The sequence below is a fragment of the Schistocerca gregaria genome, chromosome 11 (assembly GCF_023897955.1).
Source record: "Schistocerca gregaria isolate iqSchGreg1 chromosome 11, iqSchGreg1.2, whole genome shotgun sequence".
Classification (NCBI taxonomy): Eukaryota; Metazoa; Arthropoda; class Insecta; order Orthoptera; family Acrididae; genus Schistocerca; species Schistocerca gregaria.
The window spans coordinates 22,965,573-22,985,625 of record NC_064930.1 but is presented as its reverse complement, the minus strand read 5'-3'; the positions used below and the strand labels follow the sequence as shown (position 1 = coordinate 22,985,625).

Below are 20,053 nucleotides of genomic sequence, written 5' to 3'. Positions count from 1 at the left end.
GGCACAAGGTTTTGTGTGTACAAAAAACACACAGTGGTCAGAAACAGGCCTGAAAAGCTTGCTAGGGCGTTGCAAGGTTGAAATAATTGTTAAGAAAAAATTCTGGTATGTTGTGCTTTTTCTGAGTTAATTACTTTGAAGTCAACCAATCACACAATTGTGCGCACAACAATCACACAATTGTGCGCACAAATTAAAGTGGCCCACTAGATACATTTAGCCCAATCCTTCCCATAGCCCAGGTGATTTCACATGACACTGGTTAGCCTACGGCTCAGGTTTGATGCTTAGTATTGCAAGATGTCCCATTTTTGTATTGCTCTCTTTTTCTGCTTAGGAAACTGAACAAAGACTACATTTTGCCACATTGCCTCTGGCAGACTACTTGTATTTGTGAGAGATATCCTGACTGGTGAACTCCAATGCTTAACAACTCGTGACTGCCCGAAGCAGCCCCAACAGCGAGTGCATACACAACCACGTGGACAGCCATGCGAACAGACCTGCGAATTTAGTGAAGTCTTGCCCTAGATGTTTTGCTCACCATAAAAGACAAGATTGCCCATCATGCAACAGGTTCCACATGCGGAAAAACAGGCAGTGTACAAGCAGTTTGTTTGCAACGGCACAAAAACGCCATTTTTGTCCGCTCCCAGAAAAAAGGTGCATACACATGCAGTGAACATTGTGTTTTCCAAACCTACAACAGGTTCTGACAAATTTATGATTAAGATTGTGCCTCATTCTCACGCTACTGCTGTGCAACGACACTTTAACAAACTATTTGTTTCATTACAAATTGCCGGCCGTCATGTGAACTTTCAGTAAGCCACAGGTGCATCAGTCACTTTGCTTAATTGTGCCGTGTTCAAACAGTTAGGCTCACCACGCTGCTCTAAATCTAGCGAGCACCTCCCTGGCAGTGCCTGGACATTGTAGTTCACCTGACACTTACAAATCTCACACTAGGACAGTGAATTTTACTGTGAGACAGCGAGAACATTTTTGGTTTCGAGGCCTTTGATTTGTATGGCCTTAGCATCCAAGACAACGTACTTTCTATATCAGCTTTTGATCCGAAAGCCAATGCAGCTAGAAGAATTTCCTGCTATTTTCAGAAGGAATTGGAAAAGCTAATAACTTTGTAGCGCATGTTACATTGAAAGACAATGCACAGCCTAAGCTTTTTCAGGCCTGCCCGGTTCCAATTGCCTTACGAGACAAAGCAGCCAGTGAACTGAAAGATTGCAAGATAATGGTGTAATTGCTCCCATTCAAACGAGTCAATGCACAATTCCAGTAGTTTTGTTGCCTAAGTCTCCTGGTCACTTCTCATTTGTGTTGACTTCAAGTCTACAGTCAAATCACATTAGTTGACACATATTCGTTACCACGGCCGGAGATGGACAGGCTTGGTACGGGACGTTATTTTTCTAAGATAGATTTGTGTGATGCCTACTTACAAATTCCATTGTACGAAGAACCACAGAAAGTGTTTGTTGTAAATACACACTTAGGACTGTTCAAGTATCTGCGTTTGCCCTTCGGCAGTGCTTCCACACCTGCCATTTTCCAATGTTACTTGGAACAGCTGATTGCAAAAGTGCCATTTTGCTGAGACTACCTTGACAATATTGTCGTCTCAGGTGGTACACCAGAGGAACACACTGCCAATTCGCATACTCTTTCTCAAGTGTTGTCAGAAGCAGGACTCAAGTATTGTATCGAAAAGTGTGACTTTTTTCAAACTGAACTACAGTACTTAGTTCATGTGATAAACAGTCAGGTTGTGCACCCCGTCCAATCTGATTTGCTTGCAACCTACGAGCTGCCTGTTCCACACAATGTGTCTGAACTGCAGTCAGTACCAGGCAAGGTGACGTACTACATTCGGTTCATTCCAAATGCCACTCAGATCACGGCTCCATTGCATCACTTGCATCGCAAAAATGTGCTTTTTGTGTGATCTGAACACTGTCAAGACACATTTCAGAAACTCAAAAATGCTTTCCTTAGTGACAGATGTTAAGTGCATTTTGACCCTGCCAAGCCAGTAGTTCTGCAAGTCGACGCTTCTTCCTACGAAACTGGCGTTGTGCATTTGCACAGAATTGGTGCACAAGACAGAACTATTGCTTTTGTTTCAAAGTAGTCAACTCAAACTTAGTGCAATTATTCCCAGATTGAAAAAGAAGCACTTGCTATTGTGTACAGAGTGACAAAATTCAATCACTATTTGTGTAGTCGCAAGTTCTATTTAGTGAGAGATCACAAGCCCAGGCAGTCCTTTCTTCGTCTGGCAAAGTCGGTTCCTACGCACCAGCTCATAAATTGCAATGCCGGGCTTTGCTGCTTTCGCAGTAGAAGTGTGAAATGCAAAGCATGGCAATGCAGACACCCTATCTCGCCTTCGGATTGGCTCAGACTCTGATTTGGATGCATCTGTTACCAAATCGATGCACAGGACTTTGAATTTATGGAATCATTTCCCTTGCACTACAGAAAAACTGCACAAGCCACAGAAGCAGATCCAGACCTCAAAATTTTGCTGCATTATATTCGCATGTCTTGGCCTCATTCATTGAACAGTACGCAGAACTCAGTTGTGCACCAGTATTTTGCACATTAGCGTAGCCTTTCAGTTCAACAAAGTGTGATTCTAGTTAAAAATGACAGTGGACAATTCCATTTGCTTGTTCCCAAATTGTTGCAAAACGATGTGTTGTGTTTGCTCCATCAAGGACATTGGGGAATTGTTTGCAGTAAACAGTTAGTGCACTGCCACTGTTCTTGGCGTGACATGGACACCCACATTGAAGAGATGATGTCGCGGTATCACGCACGCACCGAGGACCAACTCTTTCTGCCACAGACATTCGCAGCTTGGCCTAAGACTCAATTGCCATGTCAACGAGTGCACATAGTCTTTGCAGGACCATTTTGAAACACTCGTTGGCTCATAGTAGTAGACTCTTTTAGCAAGTTCCCATTTCCCGTGCCTACGAACTCTACCACATCACGTGCGAGGGCAAGTCAATTATTATCCACAAAGCAGTTATAAAAATTTATTGTAATCAAATAGGAAACTTACAAGAACATCATTTTTGACAGTCTCCTTGCATTTGAATGCACTTGGTGGTGGTTGTTAGTGTTTAACGTCCCGTCGACAACGAGGTCATTAGATACGGAGCGCAAGCTCGAGTTAGGGAAGGGTTGGGAAGGAAATCGGCCGTGCCCTTTCAAAGGAACCATCCCGGCATTTGCCTGAAACGATTTAAGGAAATCACAGAAAACCTAAATCAGGATGGCTGGAGACGGGATTGAACCGTTGTCCTCCCGAATGCGAGTCCAGGGTGCTAACCACTGCGCCACCTCGCTCAGTGAATGCACTTGGTCCACCATTGTACAAGCTTCGTGATGCCCTTATAAAAGAAGGTTCTCGGTTGAGCTGCGAGCCAGAACGCAGCACTTCTCTCACTGCTTCATCTGAGGCAAATCTACAGCCCCTTAATGCCTGTTTCAGTGGACCAAACAAGTGATAGTCAGAAGGGGCAAGATCGAGACTATATAGAGGATGATCCAGTACTTCAAATTTGAGTTTTTGGAGTGTTTCAGGAGTGTGGGCAGCAGTATACGGACAGGCATTGTTTTACAACAACACAACACCTTTCGATAGCAATCCTCAGCGTTTGATTCGAATTGCGGGCTTTAGCCTGGCAGTAAGCATCTCACTGTAACATACACTGTTTATCATTGTGCCCTTTTCCCCGTAATGTTCCAATACTGGACCTTGTGCGTCCCAAAAAACCGTAAGATCAGTTTTCCAGTGGACAGTTGGGTGTTGCACTTTTTCTTGCACAGGAAATTTGGATGTTTCCATTCCATACTCTGACGTTTACTCTCCGGCTCGTAACGATGGATTCATGTGTCACCAGTAATGATCCTGTCTAAGAAGTTGTCCCCTTCATTACCATGTTTTTTTGCAGGATGTCCAAGCGCATTTGTTTATGCAACTCTGTGAGTTGTTTTGGGACCATTCTTGCTCAAACTTTATGAAACCTAAGTCTGTTGTGGGTGATTTCGTAGGAAAAACAGTGACCAATGTGCTACTTTGTCAATAGTTAATCATCTATCTAAGAGAATCATTTCACGTGAATGCTCAATGGTTTCTTCATTTGTGGCGGTAAACGGTCCTCTGGCTCCTTCATCGTGCGCAACACTTGTACAACCATTTCAGAATTTTTCAATCCATTTGAAGACACCCTGTTCTGGCAAAACACTGTTCCTGTACTGCACCTAAAGTCTTCGATGAATTTCAACCTCTGATACACCTTCCGACAACAAAAAACTGATCACTTAATGTTGCTCTTCTTTAGTGCAAATAGACAAGTGGAGCAGCCACGATTAACAGCACAGCAGTGATAACGAAACTAACCTAGCAGCTTGAAAATTGCAAAGATATAACAACAAATAAACAAAGCATGTGTCATGAACATAATATGACAGTCCTAAAAAAAGAAAACTAAATTGCGGATAATAATTGACTTACCCTCTTAGTACCATTCAAGTGTTGTTCTCAATATTTTGCACAGCAGGTCTGCCGAAAGTACTTTTGTTGGACAATGGACCACAGTTCACTTCACGTGGCTTAACAGTTTTGTTACTGCAACGGCATTCACCATCTAACAAAGCGAGCTGTTTGAAATGGCTCTGAGCACTATGGGACTTACGAGTCGTTTCACCCGCTGTGTAACAGAGAAGCAGAATGCTTCGTATGAACTTTCATGCAACAAATGGCCAAGAGTCACACCACCCACACATGGGAACAGGCACTGCAACTCTTTCTCGCCTCCTATAGCTCCCACCCACGAGACAGACCATCGCCGGAGGAACTTCTGCACAGCGTGTCACTGTGACAGAGCCACAGACTTAGCGACTAGTGTAGAGACAGGCAGCACAGAGCAACCTCGTAATGTACATAGCAGACTACTACCTCAACACCATTGTGGCAACGTGAACTATACAAAAGATAGCTGTAATTTAGCAGATAGAACTTTAACTTAAGTAGCTCTTTGTTTGCGAGTAAAGGATGCAGTTCATTATCTACTGTGTCAGTCCACTAACTACAGATTTTTTGATGAAAGAACGTAATTTTTAACAGCCGTCAATACCTAGTAAAATGAGAAATGCTGCACGTTTTGAAACTACATAAGTGAAGACATTATACATTTATTTTTGTACTGAGGGTGTACTTTTCCATAGCACAACATGTTAGCTGTGTTTTGGCTAAAGAAACATAAAAATTCTGGAAAAGAAGCATATTTTAACATGGGAAGAAGAGAAATGTGTAGGTTTTACGTAAAATTTGCCACTCGTGACACTTTTTTGAGTTACAAACGGTTAACAAGCCAGCGAAAACAAATTGCTGCTTTTTTTTTTATGCATTTTCAGTAGAATTCTTTTTAGATACTAAACAAAGCAGAGGTGAGAGTAGATATTCTGAATGGTCACCATGCAAGTGCGGGCACGGAGGGGTCCCGCTTAATACTTACAAAAAAACGTTAACATAGGCTTCAGTTTAGGATGGCACTTCCCCTCGAACGCTCGGCATTTCTCCCACAGTGCCTGCCTGCAGCCCCCACCACTACGGCTCCCCCAAGCGTGCCCTGCCAACTGTGCATCTACCGGACACGGTATTCTGTCTACCTAGTCGCATGAACTGCCACTACCCCTGTGTTTACGGTTCACTTTGTTCTGTTCGGATTTATTACAAACAAATTTTGGGAAGTAAATATCATAATTTGAACTCTGAAGACATCATTCACAATATCTCTACGGTGTACAACTGGCTCCAAACAAAACCCTTAATTACACATTCTCATTAGTAATGGAATTAGAAACACTTGCCCAGTAGCCTGTAGCACCATTCATTCCCCTATTGACGGTGACAATGCATCACAGTAGGGACATCACGAGACACCATAAGCACTGTGCAAACTGTCTTAATATGTGACTGACTTTAAATGATGACGCTAGGAATGTAGCACAATTGCCTATGTATTACTCACACAAGGATTGTGAGGTTAGATTAGAATAATTACTGCGCATGCGCGCGCGCACACACACACACACACACACACCACACACACACACACACACACACACACACACACACACACACACACACACATTCAATCATTCTTCCCATGCTCCATATGTGAATGCAACAGGAAGAAACCCTAAAAATTGTTACAGTGGAATGTATCCCCTACCATGCACCTCACAGTAGTTTGCAGAGTGTAGATGTAGATGTCGATATAGACCTGCCACTAACAGGTGGTCACAGATGTGATCAAGGAGGCGTATACATTGCTCAGTCGTGTTCATGTTGTTTGAAGTGAGGTGACCTGCAGAGGGGAAGGGCCATGAGAACCGTGAAGCTTGTGTATAGACCAACTGGGCTACCACAGTACACCACTCTCTACGGTGACAGAAATTCACTTAAAACACTTTATCTCTTACAAAAAAACACAAATTCATGTATCATATAGATCTCTACAGCTGGCATTACTGTACTGTTGTTGCAAGCATTATGGCCCCCTCACTGTCAAATACCAATTGCTGTACCTTAAAGTACTCTGCTACCAATCTTAAAGTACTCTGACACCGATTAGGAATAATCGGGCAGTGAATTGTTTTGCATTTTTACAGATACGGCCAAACACTGTTCGAGCACAGAAGTATAGTGAAACCGCAACTAAATTCTCAATCTCATACTTTTACAGAATGCATGAGAAAACCAAAATATGACACGTGTACTTTGTAGAATTGAGTATAGCCACAATGCTGTAATTTGCGAGAACAGTCAAAAAGAAACACAGATATCCAAATACAACAGCAAAGTGAGTACAATTTATAATAAAGTCAGGAAAATGAACAGTTTAATACACTGCAGTCAGCAACTCAGCAACAGCTAGCACCCTGCCTAAATAACGAGAGGCACCATCCGTCTCTAAGCGCGCAGCTTCGTAATACACCTTTTTCGGCAGGAAATGCATAGACAGCTATTGCTGAGAATTCAGTCCCGTATAGATACTCTGTCAGTCAGCAAGTTCTTTCCATCGCTGGCCACTAGTAATACAAAACATTGTCTCACAGATGGTAGAAGTCACCTATAGGGCAATAGATTCGTGTACTGTTATTGTGAGATATGAGGGCAGACATATCACGTTCCACACGTCACCCCACGTAAATGTTCCCCACAACGGAAAACCAGACCACTTTGCTACTGGCAAGCGGGACGTGCCTCCTTGTGTGCTTCCAACAGGTTCCCAAACTAGTCAGTCCAGGGAATCTATCTTCGTGCTTTAAGTGCGTGCTGGTGTTGACGCTGATCTCTGTGTCATCGTTTGTGGAGCAGTCTACTGCAAAGCTAGAGGCCACTTCCGGACGGCACAGCTGCTCACCAGCTGTCGCCGTCCTCTGGCACTGAACTCTAAACTTGTTTCCTGTGCTGTGGCAAACCTAACCACTGTCACAGCCCGAGACATTCGCCAGAGACCCCCGTCACTGTCACACCGTCGCGTACGGTAGTCGACTGGCGGCACTTTTCCCCGAGTCCGGTTACGAGCCCCGAGGGGCTGGCTTCTACCTCGGACCTACACACCTGCTCGATTTTTGGCCTCTTTATGCATTTCCCAAAATTGTTTATTATTCTTGGCAGTGTGAATGCTCTGCATGCCTCTGACCTATTATTTTTCATGTGACACACCAGTGTCAAGTACAAAATATTTTCAGCATTTGAACAGAACCGCCTGTAGCTGAGTGCAGAGCGATTAAGTCTCGTATCGTGAAGTTCCTTGTTCGATTCTTGTTGTTGTTGTTGTTGTTGTTGTTGTGGTCTTCAGTCCTGAGACTGATTTGATGCAGCTCTCTGTGCTACTCTATCCTGTGCAAGCTTCTTCGTCTCCCAGTACCTACTGCAGCCTACATCCTTCTGAATCTGCTTAGTGTATTCATCTCTTGGTCTCCCTCTACAATTTTTAGCATCCACTCTACCCTCCAATACTAAATTGGTGATCCCTCGATGTCTCAGAACGTATCCTACCAACCGATCTCTTCTTCTAGTCAAGTTGTGCCACAAGCTCCTCTTCTCCCCAATTCTATTCAATACGTCCTCATTAGTTGTGTGATCTACCCATCTAATCTTCAGCATTCTCCTGCAGCACCACATTTCGAAAGCTTCTATTCTCTTCTTGTCTAAACTATTTATCGTCCACATTTCACTTCTATGCAAGGCTACACTCCATACAAATACTTTCAGAAACGGCTTCCTGACACTTAAATCTCTACTCGATCTTAACAAATTTCTCTTCTTCAGAAACACTTTCTTTGCCATTGCCAGTCTACATTTTATATCCTCTCTGCTTCGACCATCATCAGTTATTTTGCTCCCCAAACAGCAAAACTCCTTTACTACTTTAAGTGTCTCATTTCCTAATCTAATTCCCTCAGCATCACCTGACTTAATTCGAATAATTCCATTATCCTCGTTTTGCTTTTGTTGATGTTCATCTTATACCCTCCTTTCAAGACACTGTCCATTCCGTTCAACTGCTCTTCCAAGTCCTTTGCTGTCTCTGACAGAATTACCATGTCATCGGCGAACTTCAAAGTTTTTATTTCTTCTCCATGGATTTTAATACCTACGCTGAACTTTTCTTTTGTTTTCTTTATTGCTTGCTCAATATACAGATTGAATAACATCGGGGACAGGCTACAACCCTGTCTCACTCACTTCCCAACCACTGCTTCCCTTTCATGCTCCTCGGCTCTTATAACTGCCATCTGGTTTCTGTACAAATTGTAAATAGCCTTTCGCTCCCTGTATTTTACCCCTGCCACCTTCAGAATTTGAAAGGGAGTATTCCTTCAACATTGTCAAAAGCTTTCTCTATGTCTACAGATGCTAGAAACGTAGGTTTGCCTTTCCTTAATCTTTCTTCTAAGGTAAGTCGTAGGGTCAGTATTGCCTCACGTGTTCCAACATTTCCATGAAATCCAAACTGATTTTCCCCGAGGTCGGCTTCTACCAGTTTTTCCATTCGTCTGTAAAGAATTCACGTTAGTATTTTGCAGCTGTGACTTACTAAACTGATAGTTCGGTAATTTTCACATCTGTCAACACCCACTTTCTTCAAGAGTGGAATTATTATTGGTATTAGCAGCATTTTTTAGTTTTATTTGAATTCTATAATTATTACCAAATAGCTATGTTAATTAACGTAACTGAACAACTAATTTTCAACAAAAATGATATCTCTTGTTTTTAATTACTAGCTGTATGAAACTAAATTAAAATTTGAAGCATCCGTGCAAATCGCTTTGCTAAATGAAAAGGATTATATATTTCAACAATACCAGAATGATATTTTCACTTTGCAGTGTAGTGTGCCTGGTATGAAACTTAATGGCATATTAAAACTGTGTGCTGGACCGAGACTCGAACTCGGGACCTTTGTCTTTCGCAGGCAAAGGTCCATAGTTCGAGTCTCGGTATGGCACACAGTTTTAATCTGCCAGGAAGCTTCAACAATACTGTTCTATCTCTAGATATAAAGAAAGGATTTCCTTTTCTTTTTGATGCTTCACGTTTTTAAGTATGACACAAATGTAAGAGGGCTAGTCGTAAAGGACTCTTCATTAGATACCTTTTACTTCTAGTTAAGATCACCACTGTACCGAAACAAGCATCTCAGGGTGCTTCTCAAAAATTATTCTACTACTGTTTGATAATCTATGCAAACCTCTCATCCTTATTTTGGTGAAATGTAAAGGGTAATGAATGTGTCTATTTATGTAACTTTGAGATTCAGTAGTACTCATTTGTAATTTAAATGGTTTGTCTCAAACACAAACAAAAGAGTTATGTCCGAGTGTAATTTTGTGACAGCCGCAACACAGGGCAGTGACGGCACCCACTGGGAGCCCGCTAGTTTCCCTTTCCTACCCATCCTCCTCATATTCCCACTTATGCACACAGTGCCCTACGGGGACTGCACATTGCTTGATTCCAGGACTCTGTGGACTTCTGTTATTCCACGTAACGTGTCACAATTACGTCCCAACCTAAGAAAAATAGGAAACAATATCGAAATATTTTATGGTATGATCATTTGCAAATTGATCTTCCAAAAGAAGACAGCTCAGTCACTAAGACGATATCGTAATATGATTTAATGTAAAAAGGGCTGAAGTATAGTGCTGAAATAATAGCCAGAGTAATACGCACAGAGCACATCCTATTATTTCAGTATATTTGAGATTCCTATGCCATAATGACATCCAATAAAAGAACTACTGTTCAGATTTGACTGTGTGTCTGGGAGGAGGATTACACAAACTTGAAAAAGATTTTGCGAATGAGGGAGTGATGATTTCTTACTAGCTCCCTTAATGCCCATAAAACCAGCCAAGCAAACAGATTGAGGTACATCTTAAGAAAATAAAGGCACACATTTAATTTCTTGTTTGTTTGCAGAAACACATCAGGTGGGCACAAACCACTGATAATTCATTTTCTTCAATTGAAGGGGTACAGTAATGACTTGAGTACAAAGTTGATAGTTGAATTTATTCTGTGTGATAATGAAATGTAGAGGAACATCACAGATATCAAGGTAATGCCATCCGAGACCATGGGCAGCAATCATCAACTGCTAACAATGAACCTGAGAGAGGGACTAAGGATGAGAAAGGGACAGGAAACCAGGATAGGTATGTTATGGAATGGAAGCTAGAAGAAGAAGAGAACAAAGTGAATGGGAACAGTGGAGGAAAATCTCCCAACTGATTAACCATAAATGACAGAAGAGGAGTGGGGTAGATTTAAGAGGCTATCTGTAGGTAATCTGTGGGAGGAAAAGCGCAACAAAAAGAGATGCAAGAAACAAAAGACACATCTACATGTACATGGTTACTCTGCAGTTCACACTTAAGTGCCTGGCAGAGGATTCATCAAACCATTTTCATACTACTTCTCTACCACTCCACTCTCGAATGGCACGTGGGAAAAAGGAACACCTAAATCTTTCCGTTTGAGCTCTGATTTCTCTTATTTTATTATGATGACCATTTCTCCCTACGTAGGTGGGTGTCAACAAAATATTTTTGCATTCGGAAGAGAATGTTGTGATTGAAATTTCGTAAATAGATGTCACCGCAAAGAAAACCGTGTTTGTTTCAGTGACTGCCACCCCAACTCGCGTATCATATCAGTGACACTCTCACCCTTATTGCGCAATAACACAAAATGAGCTGCCCTTCTTTGCACTTTTTCGATGTCCTCCGTCAATCCTACCTGGTAAGGATCCCATGCCGTGCAGCAATATTCCAGCAGAGGATGGACAAGTGTAATGTAGGCTGTCTCTTTAGTGGGTTTGTCGCATCTTCTAAGTGTTTTGCCAACAAAGCGCTGTCTTTGTTTCGCCTTCCCCACAATATTATCTATGTGGTCTTTCCAATTTAAGTTGCTCGTAATTGTAATTCCTAGGTATTTAGTCGATTTAACAGCTCTTAGATTTGTGCGATTTATCGTATACCCAAAATTTATCGGATTTCTTTTAGAACCTATGTGGCTGAATTCGCATTTTTCTTTGTTTAGTGCCAATTGCCACTTCTCGCACCATACAGAAATTCTCTCTAGATCATTTTGTAATTGGAACTGATCGTCTGATGATTTTACTAGACGGTAAATTACAACGTCATCTGCAAACAATTTAAGGGGGCAGCTCAGATTATCTCCTAGATCATTTATGTAATCAGGAACAGCAGAGGGCCTATGATACTACCTTGCGGAACGCCAGATATCACTTCTGTTCTACTCGATAATTTCCGTCTGTCACTACGAACAGTGACCTCTCTGAGAGGAAATCACGAATCCAGTCACACAACTGAGACGAAACTCCACATGCACACAATGTGATTAATAGTTGCTTGTGAGGAACAGTATCAAAAGCCTTATGGAAATCTAGGAATATGAAATCGATCTGAGATCCCTTGTTGACAGCACGTATTACTTCACGAGAATAAAGAGCTAGCTGTGTTGCACAAGAACGATATCTTCTGAATCCGTGTTGGTTAAGTATCAATAAGTCATTTTCTTCAAGGTGATTAATAATGTTCGAGTACAGTATATGCTCCAAAACCCTACTGCAAATTACAGTCACTATATGGGTCTGTAATTCAATGGGTTACTCCTATTTCCTTTCTTGAATATTGGTGTGAACTGTGCTACTTTCCAGTCTTTAGGAACAGACCTTTCTTCAAGTGAGCGGTTGTATATGATTGATAAGAAAGGTGTTGTTGTGTCTGCATACTCTGAAAGGAACCTGATTGGTATACCATCTGGACCGGAAGACTTGCCTGACTTAAGTGATTTGAGTTGTTTCGCAACACCTAAGGTAGCCACTTTTATGTCACTCGTGCTAACAGCTGTTCTGGTTTAGAATTCTGGAATATTTACTTCGTCTTGTTTCATGAAGGAATTACGGAAAACTGTTTTTAGTAACTCCGCTTTAGTGGCACCATCATCGCTAACATTTCCATTGCCATAGCGCAGTGACTGTATTGACTGTTTTTTTTTGCCACTGGTGTACTTTACATACAACCAGAATCTATTTGGATTTCAACCATATTTTGAGACAATATTTCATTGTGGAAACTATTAACAGCATCTCGCATTGACGTCTGCACTAAATTTCGAGCCTCTGTGAAACTTGGCCAGTCTTCGGGATTTTGTGTCCTCCTGAATTTGGCTTGCTTTTTTCGTTGCTTCTGCAACTGTGTTCTGACGTGTTTTCTGTGGATCAGCCCTCTCTCTTATTAACTTATGTGATATGAATCAGTCTATTGCTTTCAATACTGTATTTTTGAATTTGAGCCATATCTGGTCTACACTTACATAATTAGATTGGAAGGAATGGAAATTCTCTCTTAGGAAGGCATCAAGCGAATTTTTATCTGCTGTTTTAAAGAGCTATATTTTACATTTATTTAGCGGTTTTGGTTGACATGGTTTTGAGCCCTGTTACAATGACCTCATGTTCACTAATCCCTGTATCCGTCATGACGCTCTCTATTAGATCAGGATTATTTGTGGCTAAGAGGTCAAGTATGTTTTCGCAACCATTTACAATTTGTGTGAGCTCATGAACTAATTAGTCAAAGTAATTCTCAGAGAAAGCATTTAGTACAATTTCAAAAGATGTTTTCTGTCTACACCAGCTTTGAACATGTATTTTCACCAACAAATCGAGGGTAGATTGAAGTCTCCACCAATTATAATTGCATGAGTGGGATACTTATTTGTAATGAAATTCAAGTGGAGGAGAAGAATATGTTGTTTAGGGTGCAATTCCACAATAGCACACTAGTACAAGAAAGAGTATCAGACAAGAAAGAGCTGAAAATTATCCCTGAAATTCAATTTGACTGTAATAGGTATAGATATACTACCTAAAGCAACACAAGAAAATTTGTGCCAGGCTGGGACCAACCCAAATTTCCTCACGTCACACATCTATTTCTTCTCACAAATTATTAATGCATTTAACCACATGCCCACTTATTGGGAGTCCCATGAAGGTTTTAGAATTAAGACGAGAAGTCAGACTATCGTCATTTTCATCACAGGCCCATCTTCGCCTTACATATGTAATTATTTTTGATGACATACTACAGTTTCAAATATTGAACTTCAAGAATCAGTTTCAATATTTGAATCTGTAGTCTATTATCAAACATAAATATTGGAAAGAAAGAAAGAAGCTGAGAGAGAGGTGGCAGGTGAGAGAATACGGCGATGGAAGAGGGAACTAGAATGATGGTGGAAGATAATGGTTCAAAAAAGGTCCTGTATGGTTAAAACTGTGTGGCAGAACAATATGACAGACTGTGTCTGAAAGGTGAACAAAAGTGGTCAACAGGTAGAGAATGAGCAGGAACTTGAGATCAAGTGGAGGAGTATTCTGAAGAGCTCCTCAATCCAAATGGAGACCTGAACAAGGAGGAAGATGTGGAACTGCAAACAAAAGAGGACCTAAGATGGAGAGAAGTGGAAGATAAATTGAAAAAGAAGAAAGAGTGAAATGGACCAGGTTTGGGTGAGCTGAGTGTAGGAATGGGGTGAGAGCAGGAGAGATGGGGGGTATGATGGATCTATCGTGTGATAAAAATTGTGTTTAAAAAGGAGGAGGACCCCAGAAAATTTGAAGAAGGGAATAACTGTCCTGGTTTTCAAGAAAGATAATAGCAAATGAGTGCAAAAACTGCCAGGGAATCACACTTATGACCCACTTTGTAAACTGGAAGTCAGGAATAAACAGAAGGAAATACGATAGGAAAAGAAGATGGTTTCAGAGTATGAAAGCCTACAGAAGATCTGATTGCCAATCTAATACAGCTACAGGAATAGCACTTTGAACATTGAATAGATATTCCGACGGTGATGGCCTTCCTGGGTATTGAAAAGCATACAATAGTAGTGTATGATGGTGCAAAGTTTGGGAGTTCCACGGGAACCGATGAGGATAAGAGAAATCTACAATGATGGAAGTATAAGCTGTGTGAAAGTGGAAAGAGAGAGTTTGGTCTGGCAGGAACAGAAGAATGGCTGAAGATGGGAAAATCCACTCTCACCACTGCTTTTTACTGTGGTGATGAACGAGATAAGCAACAGGGTGGCACAAGAACTAGTGGAGCAAAGATGAAAGCAATGATATCTGCAGACGATTTAATATATGGGGACCAAGGAGAAAGTGCTAGAGCAACAAACTGGACAATAGTATGGGATGAAATTTAGCATAAGTAAGTGTGAAATGACAATCAAGGCTGACTACGGAAGGTGGAGAGTTTGTAGTACCTTTGATCCATGTGGGAGAGGCGAGCAGTAGCATTCTGGAAGTGTGTCAGAAGCCTGATCTGGAGCAGGAACAGCCCTCAAAACAGCAAAAGGGTTATATACTAGATGTATTGGGCTCCTATCCTGATGTGTGCCACAATGAATTGTGTAATGAAAGGAAAAGGGAGAAGAAAAATACAAGTTAATGAGGTGAAATTCTTGAGAAATACTATTGGAGTGACAAAGATGTATTGGATAAGGAATGACAGGATCACAGAATAAATGAAGAATGAACCATTACAGGACAGGGTAGAGGAATCGAAGCTTCGACGGTACAGAGACAAAGTGAGTGAAGAGGGAACACAGGCAGATGCAAAAATTTAAAGGGAAGGGAAAACAAGAGGAAGAACAAGAGATGGCTGGCTGAAAGGTGTGACAGACTGCGTGCAAAAGACAGAAGAAGACTGGATCAAGGTAGAGAACGAGAGACGTGGGAAGGCAGAAGTTAATGGAGAGGCTTATGCTCCAAACAGACCCAGCCAGTTTCTTGAAAGTTTATAAGATGATGATGATATGGAGGACAACACTGCAAACACACACAACACACACACACACACACACACACACACACACACACACACAAATAAATAAAATTATTCAAGCTGATCGAAGTGTATAGCAACAATGCACAATCATATGCCACAGTAGAACCGCACACATCTCTCTGTGAAGATCCAGGAATTGCAATAGAAGTGGAGGCCCTGGTGTTTGGAGACCTGCCAATATCAACGAAAGACAACAGTGAAAAACTGAAAATCAGTCAAGGTTCAGTTTTCCGTCACCTTCAACATTTTCAACACACTGGATTTCACTACTGTTCACACCCACCAAAGAAGCCTACTGAACAGACGCAACAGTGGAAACAACGCACCTGTGGCGGCTCTGTGCAGACTACTACGGCAGCCTAATCACCACAGATGAGTGTCAATGCAGAGACAGAGAAGCAAAACGAGTGGTGGAAATGTGGATTCTACATCTACATCCATACTCCGCAAGCCACCTGACGGTGTGTGGCGGAGGGTACCCTGAGTACCTCTATCGGTTCTCCCTTCTATTCCAGTCTCGTATTGTACGTGGAAAGAAGGATTGTCGGTATGCTTCTGTGTGGGCTCTAATCTCTCTGATTTTATCCTCATGGTCTCTTCGCGAGATATACGTAGGAGGGAGCAATATACTGCTTGACTCTTCGGTGAAGGTATGTTCTCGAAACTTTAACAAAAGCCTGTACCGAGCTACTGAGCATCTCTCCTGCAGAGTCTTCCACTGGAGTTTATCTATTATCTCCGTAACGCTTTCGCAATTACTAAATGATCCTGTAATGAAGCGCGCTGCTCTCCGTTGGATCTTCTCTATCTCTTCTATCAACCCTACCTGGTGCAGATCCCACACAGCTGAGCAGTATTCAAGCATTGGGCGAACAAGCGTACTGTAACCTACTTCCTTTGTTGTCGGATTGCATTTCCTTAGGATTCTCCCAATGAATCTCAGTCTGGCATCTGCTTTACCGACGATCAACTTTATATGATCATTCCATTTTAAATCACTCCTAATGTGTACTCCCAGATAATTTATGGAATTAACTGCTGCCAGTTGCTGACCTGCTATTTTGTAGCTAAATGATAAGGGACCTATCTTTCTATGTATTCGAAAGGCCGGCACCCAACTGCCATAATAAAAGGCGATACTGGTTATTTTTTGTGTGGTGCTAACTAGTTACATTAGTGAGAGATACAAACTGTTTCATAGCATACTAGAGAAATCTTCTCATGAGGGTACAGCATTGTCTCTCACCTCCCATAATCACCAGACACGGCACACGGTAACTTCCTCTCATGCCGCCCCCCCCCCCCCCTCCCTCCCTCCCCGGACGAGGTAACCGTTGCGCGGCAGGCATTTCTACGATGAGGACAGGTCAGTTTTTGAAGTGGAACACCTTCCAAACAGCCTAAGTGTAGACTTTTATGACAAAGGTCTCTGATGTCATCGGGAAAAATGTGTCAGATTGAAATGAGAGTACTTAGAACACAAATAACAGAGGCGTCTAGTTCACAGTCACAGTTCTGTTTAGGGCAAGAACTAAAACTTTAGGATTACCGCCAGTAAAATGGCCCGCCTTCACCTGCACGCACCGAGCCTGTGCCGGACGTCCTCAGTCATGCGGGCGAGCTCGCGGTGGCCGGCGGCGATGAGCTGCTTCTCGCGCAGAAGGTCGCGCAGGTTGCTGCCCACAAACTGGCGGAGGCCGCGTTGCTGCTGCAGCAGCGCCTCCTGCCGCTCCAGCGTGCCCTCCGTCAGCTTGCCCAGCCGCTCCTGCTCACTCTGCAGGCACGACAGCGGCACAGTCATTGGTTACACCACTTCAGTCCAAATTTTTGTGCTCCGGCACATTTAACTACTGTGAGGCCTACAGACATCACAATCACAATCACTATCACTACTACTACTACTAAAAACAATTGCAATTAAAATTTCTTAGATTACAACCTATATAAGGAATGTGAAGTCTGGCAGTGCACATTCCTTATAAACTTATAAAAATCCCGTGTTTTGCAGGAACATGTTAATGCATCTTATATCCGCGAGTCTGTCACGCTGTATTCGTATTTAATGTTGACGACATTCATAGGTGAAAATGTGACCTAACAAAGACACAACATGTGATCAAAAGTATCCGGACACCTGGCTGAAAATGACTTACAAGTTCGTGGCAGCCTCCACCAGTAATTCTGGAATTCAATATAGTGTCGGGCCACCCTTAGCCTTGATGACAGCTTCCACTCTCGCAGACACATGTTCCATCAGGTGCTGGAACGTTTCTTGGGGAATGGCAGCCCTTTCTTCACAGCATCCTGCACTGACGAGAGGTATCGATGTCGGTCGGTGAGGCCTGCCACGAAGTCGGCGTTCCAAAACATCCTAAACGTGTTCTACAGGATTCAGGTCAGGGCTCTGTGCAGGCCACTCCATTACGGGGATATTATTGTCGTGGAACCACTCCGCCTCATGCCGTGCATTACGAACAGGTGCTCGATCGTGTTTAAGATGCAATCGCCATCATCAAATTGCTCTTCGACAGTAGGAAGCGAGAAGGTGCTTTAAACATTAATGTAGGCCTGTTCTATGATAGTGCCACGCCTCCGAATTTTACTGTCGGCACTACACACGCTGGCAGATGATGTTCACTGGGCATTCGCCTTAGCCCCACCCTGCCATCGGATTGCCACATTGTGTACCGTGATTCGTCACTCTGACCAATGGTTTTCTACTGTTCAATTTTCCAATGTTTACGCTCCTTACACCACGTGAGGTGTCGTTCGGTATTTACCGACGTGATGTGTGGCTTATGGGCAGCTACTCGACCGTGAAATCCAAGTTTTCTCACCTCCTGCCAAACTGTCATAGTACTTGCACTGGATCCTGATGCAGTTTGGAATTCCTGTGTGATTGTCTGGATAGATGTCTGCCTATTACATATTACAACCCTCTTCAACTGTCGGTGGTCTCTGTCAGTCGACAGACTGTCGGCCTGTACGCTTTTGAGCTGTACGTGTCCCTTCATGTTTCCACTACACTATCACATCGGAAACAGTGGACCTAGGGATGTTCAGGAGTGTGGAAATCTCACATACAGACATATGACAAGTGGCACCCTATCACCTGAACACGTTCGAAGTCCGTGAGTTCCACAGAGTGTCCCATTCTGTTCTCTCACGATGTCTAATGACTACTGAGGTCGATGATATGGAGTACCTGGCAGTAGGTTGCAGCACAATGAAAATAATATGAAAAAACGTATATTTTTGGGTGTGGCCAGATACTTTTGATCACAGAGTATGTTGAACCAAATCAAGAATAAGTTTCCAAGTAATGCTAATAATCGTCGATTATTTTTTGCTGCTGCCCACCAGAGACCAGAAATTGCCTGAAGTTGTATAAAATGATTTCGAGGATTTCTCTCTGAAGATATGAAATTTTCATTTCTAATTTTTCAAAATTAGAATTTCTGAAGCTCTCTCATACCCTGCCTCCAAGCTCAGTAATACAAACAGAAACGAATGGATTACTGGTAAATATAATCACTAGTTCAATTGTAGAAAACTGGCTCAACTTGTCATTAAATTCTGTGGTTAGCAGTTAAAGATGCTTGGCAAAACATTATCACAGTTATTGACATTCATAGTTCCTAGAATAAAATTCAAAGCTGGAAAGGGTATACGGGATTTCTTTCTAAATGTGCAATCCATAATTTCGGTTTACTCTGGAAGCCATTTACTGTACTTTTCCCAGCTGAAATGTTGCAATTTTTTTCTTGTAATTGGAGGTTTAGCTCACTTAATTTTGAGGTGGTATCTGCCGAAAAATCTAAATTTAGGAGGCACAATATCTTGTCAGTTTCTCGACTATAAATCCTAGAACACAATTCCAGAAAATCTGGTTTCTCATCCAGAAGATTGCAGAATCATTGTAGAGTTCTCCCCCTAATAACGAGGAGAAAATGGTAAGCTCCACAACCAAATTTCCCAGAATCTTGGCTCAATGGAAGTGGGATCAAAGACAGCGAACACATGTCTCGGCTTACCCCTACAAACTCGACAATTTCTGGGAAAAAGACTACCAAAGTTTTCAAGGTACTCTGTGTGCATTTTAGCACACTATAAGGGCAACTGAAGCGGTCACACAGTTGCTAGTGACGTGGCTTCACACTCTCACACCCCATGTTTGAAATCCAATTATTACTTTTATTTTCATTTTGCATTTTTTACCAATGTCCCTGAAACATTGCTACACAAATTTTTTCAATATATGTTGGAATAAAATTGACATTGACAACTGAATTAAAAATAAGAAGAGAAGAATGAGAAAATCATTTTAAATTTTTTTTAGTGAAATCCCTGTAGTGTATCTTGATTCATAATCAATAGCAGCTACCAATTTTCAGAAACAATGCTGCGAAATTATTGTCAACACATGAAATCTTCAGCAGTGTTAATGATGTTTCTTTCCCAAGTAAGATTCATACGAAGAAATATCACTGTGATAAACCTGCCTTTGCACGATGTTCATGGTGTTTGGAATTTCGTGTTTGCAATTGGT

At 42.0% G+C, this 20,053-nt stretch overlaps 1 protein-coding gene across 5 annotated transcripts in view; it reads right to left on the bottom strand.

The window, feature by feature from the left end:
* LOC126295433 (protein brambleberry-like) overlaps window positions 1-20,053 on the bottom strand; it is a 200,612-nt gene that overhangs the window by 103,721 nt on the left and 76,838 nt on the right. For all 5 annotated transcript variants that reach the window (XM_049987919.1, XM_049987920.1, XM_049987921.1 and 2 more), the window contains one exon: window positions 17,089-17,278. In XM_049987919.1, coding sequence (XP_049843876.1) covers window positions 17,089-17,278 — 190 coding nt within the window. The remainder of the gene's footprint in view (window positions 1-17,088; window positions 17,279-20,053) is intronic.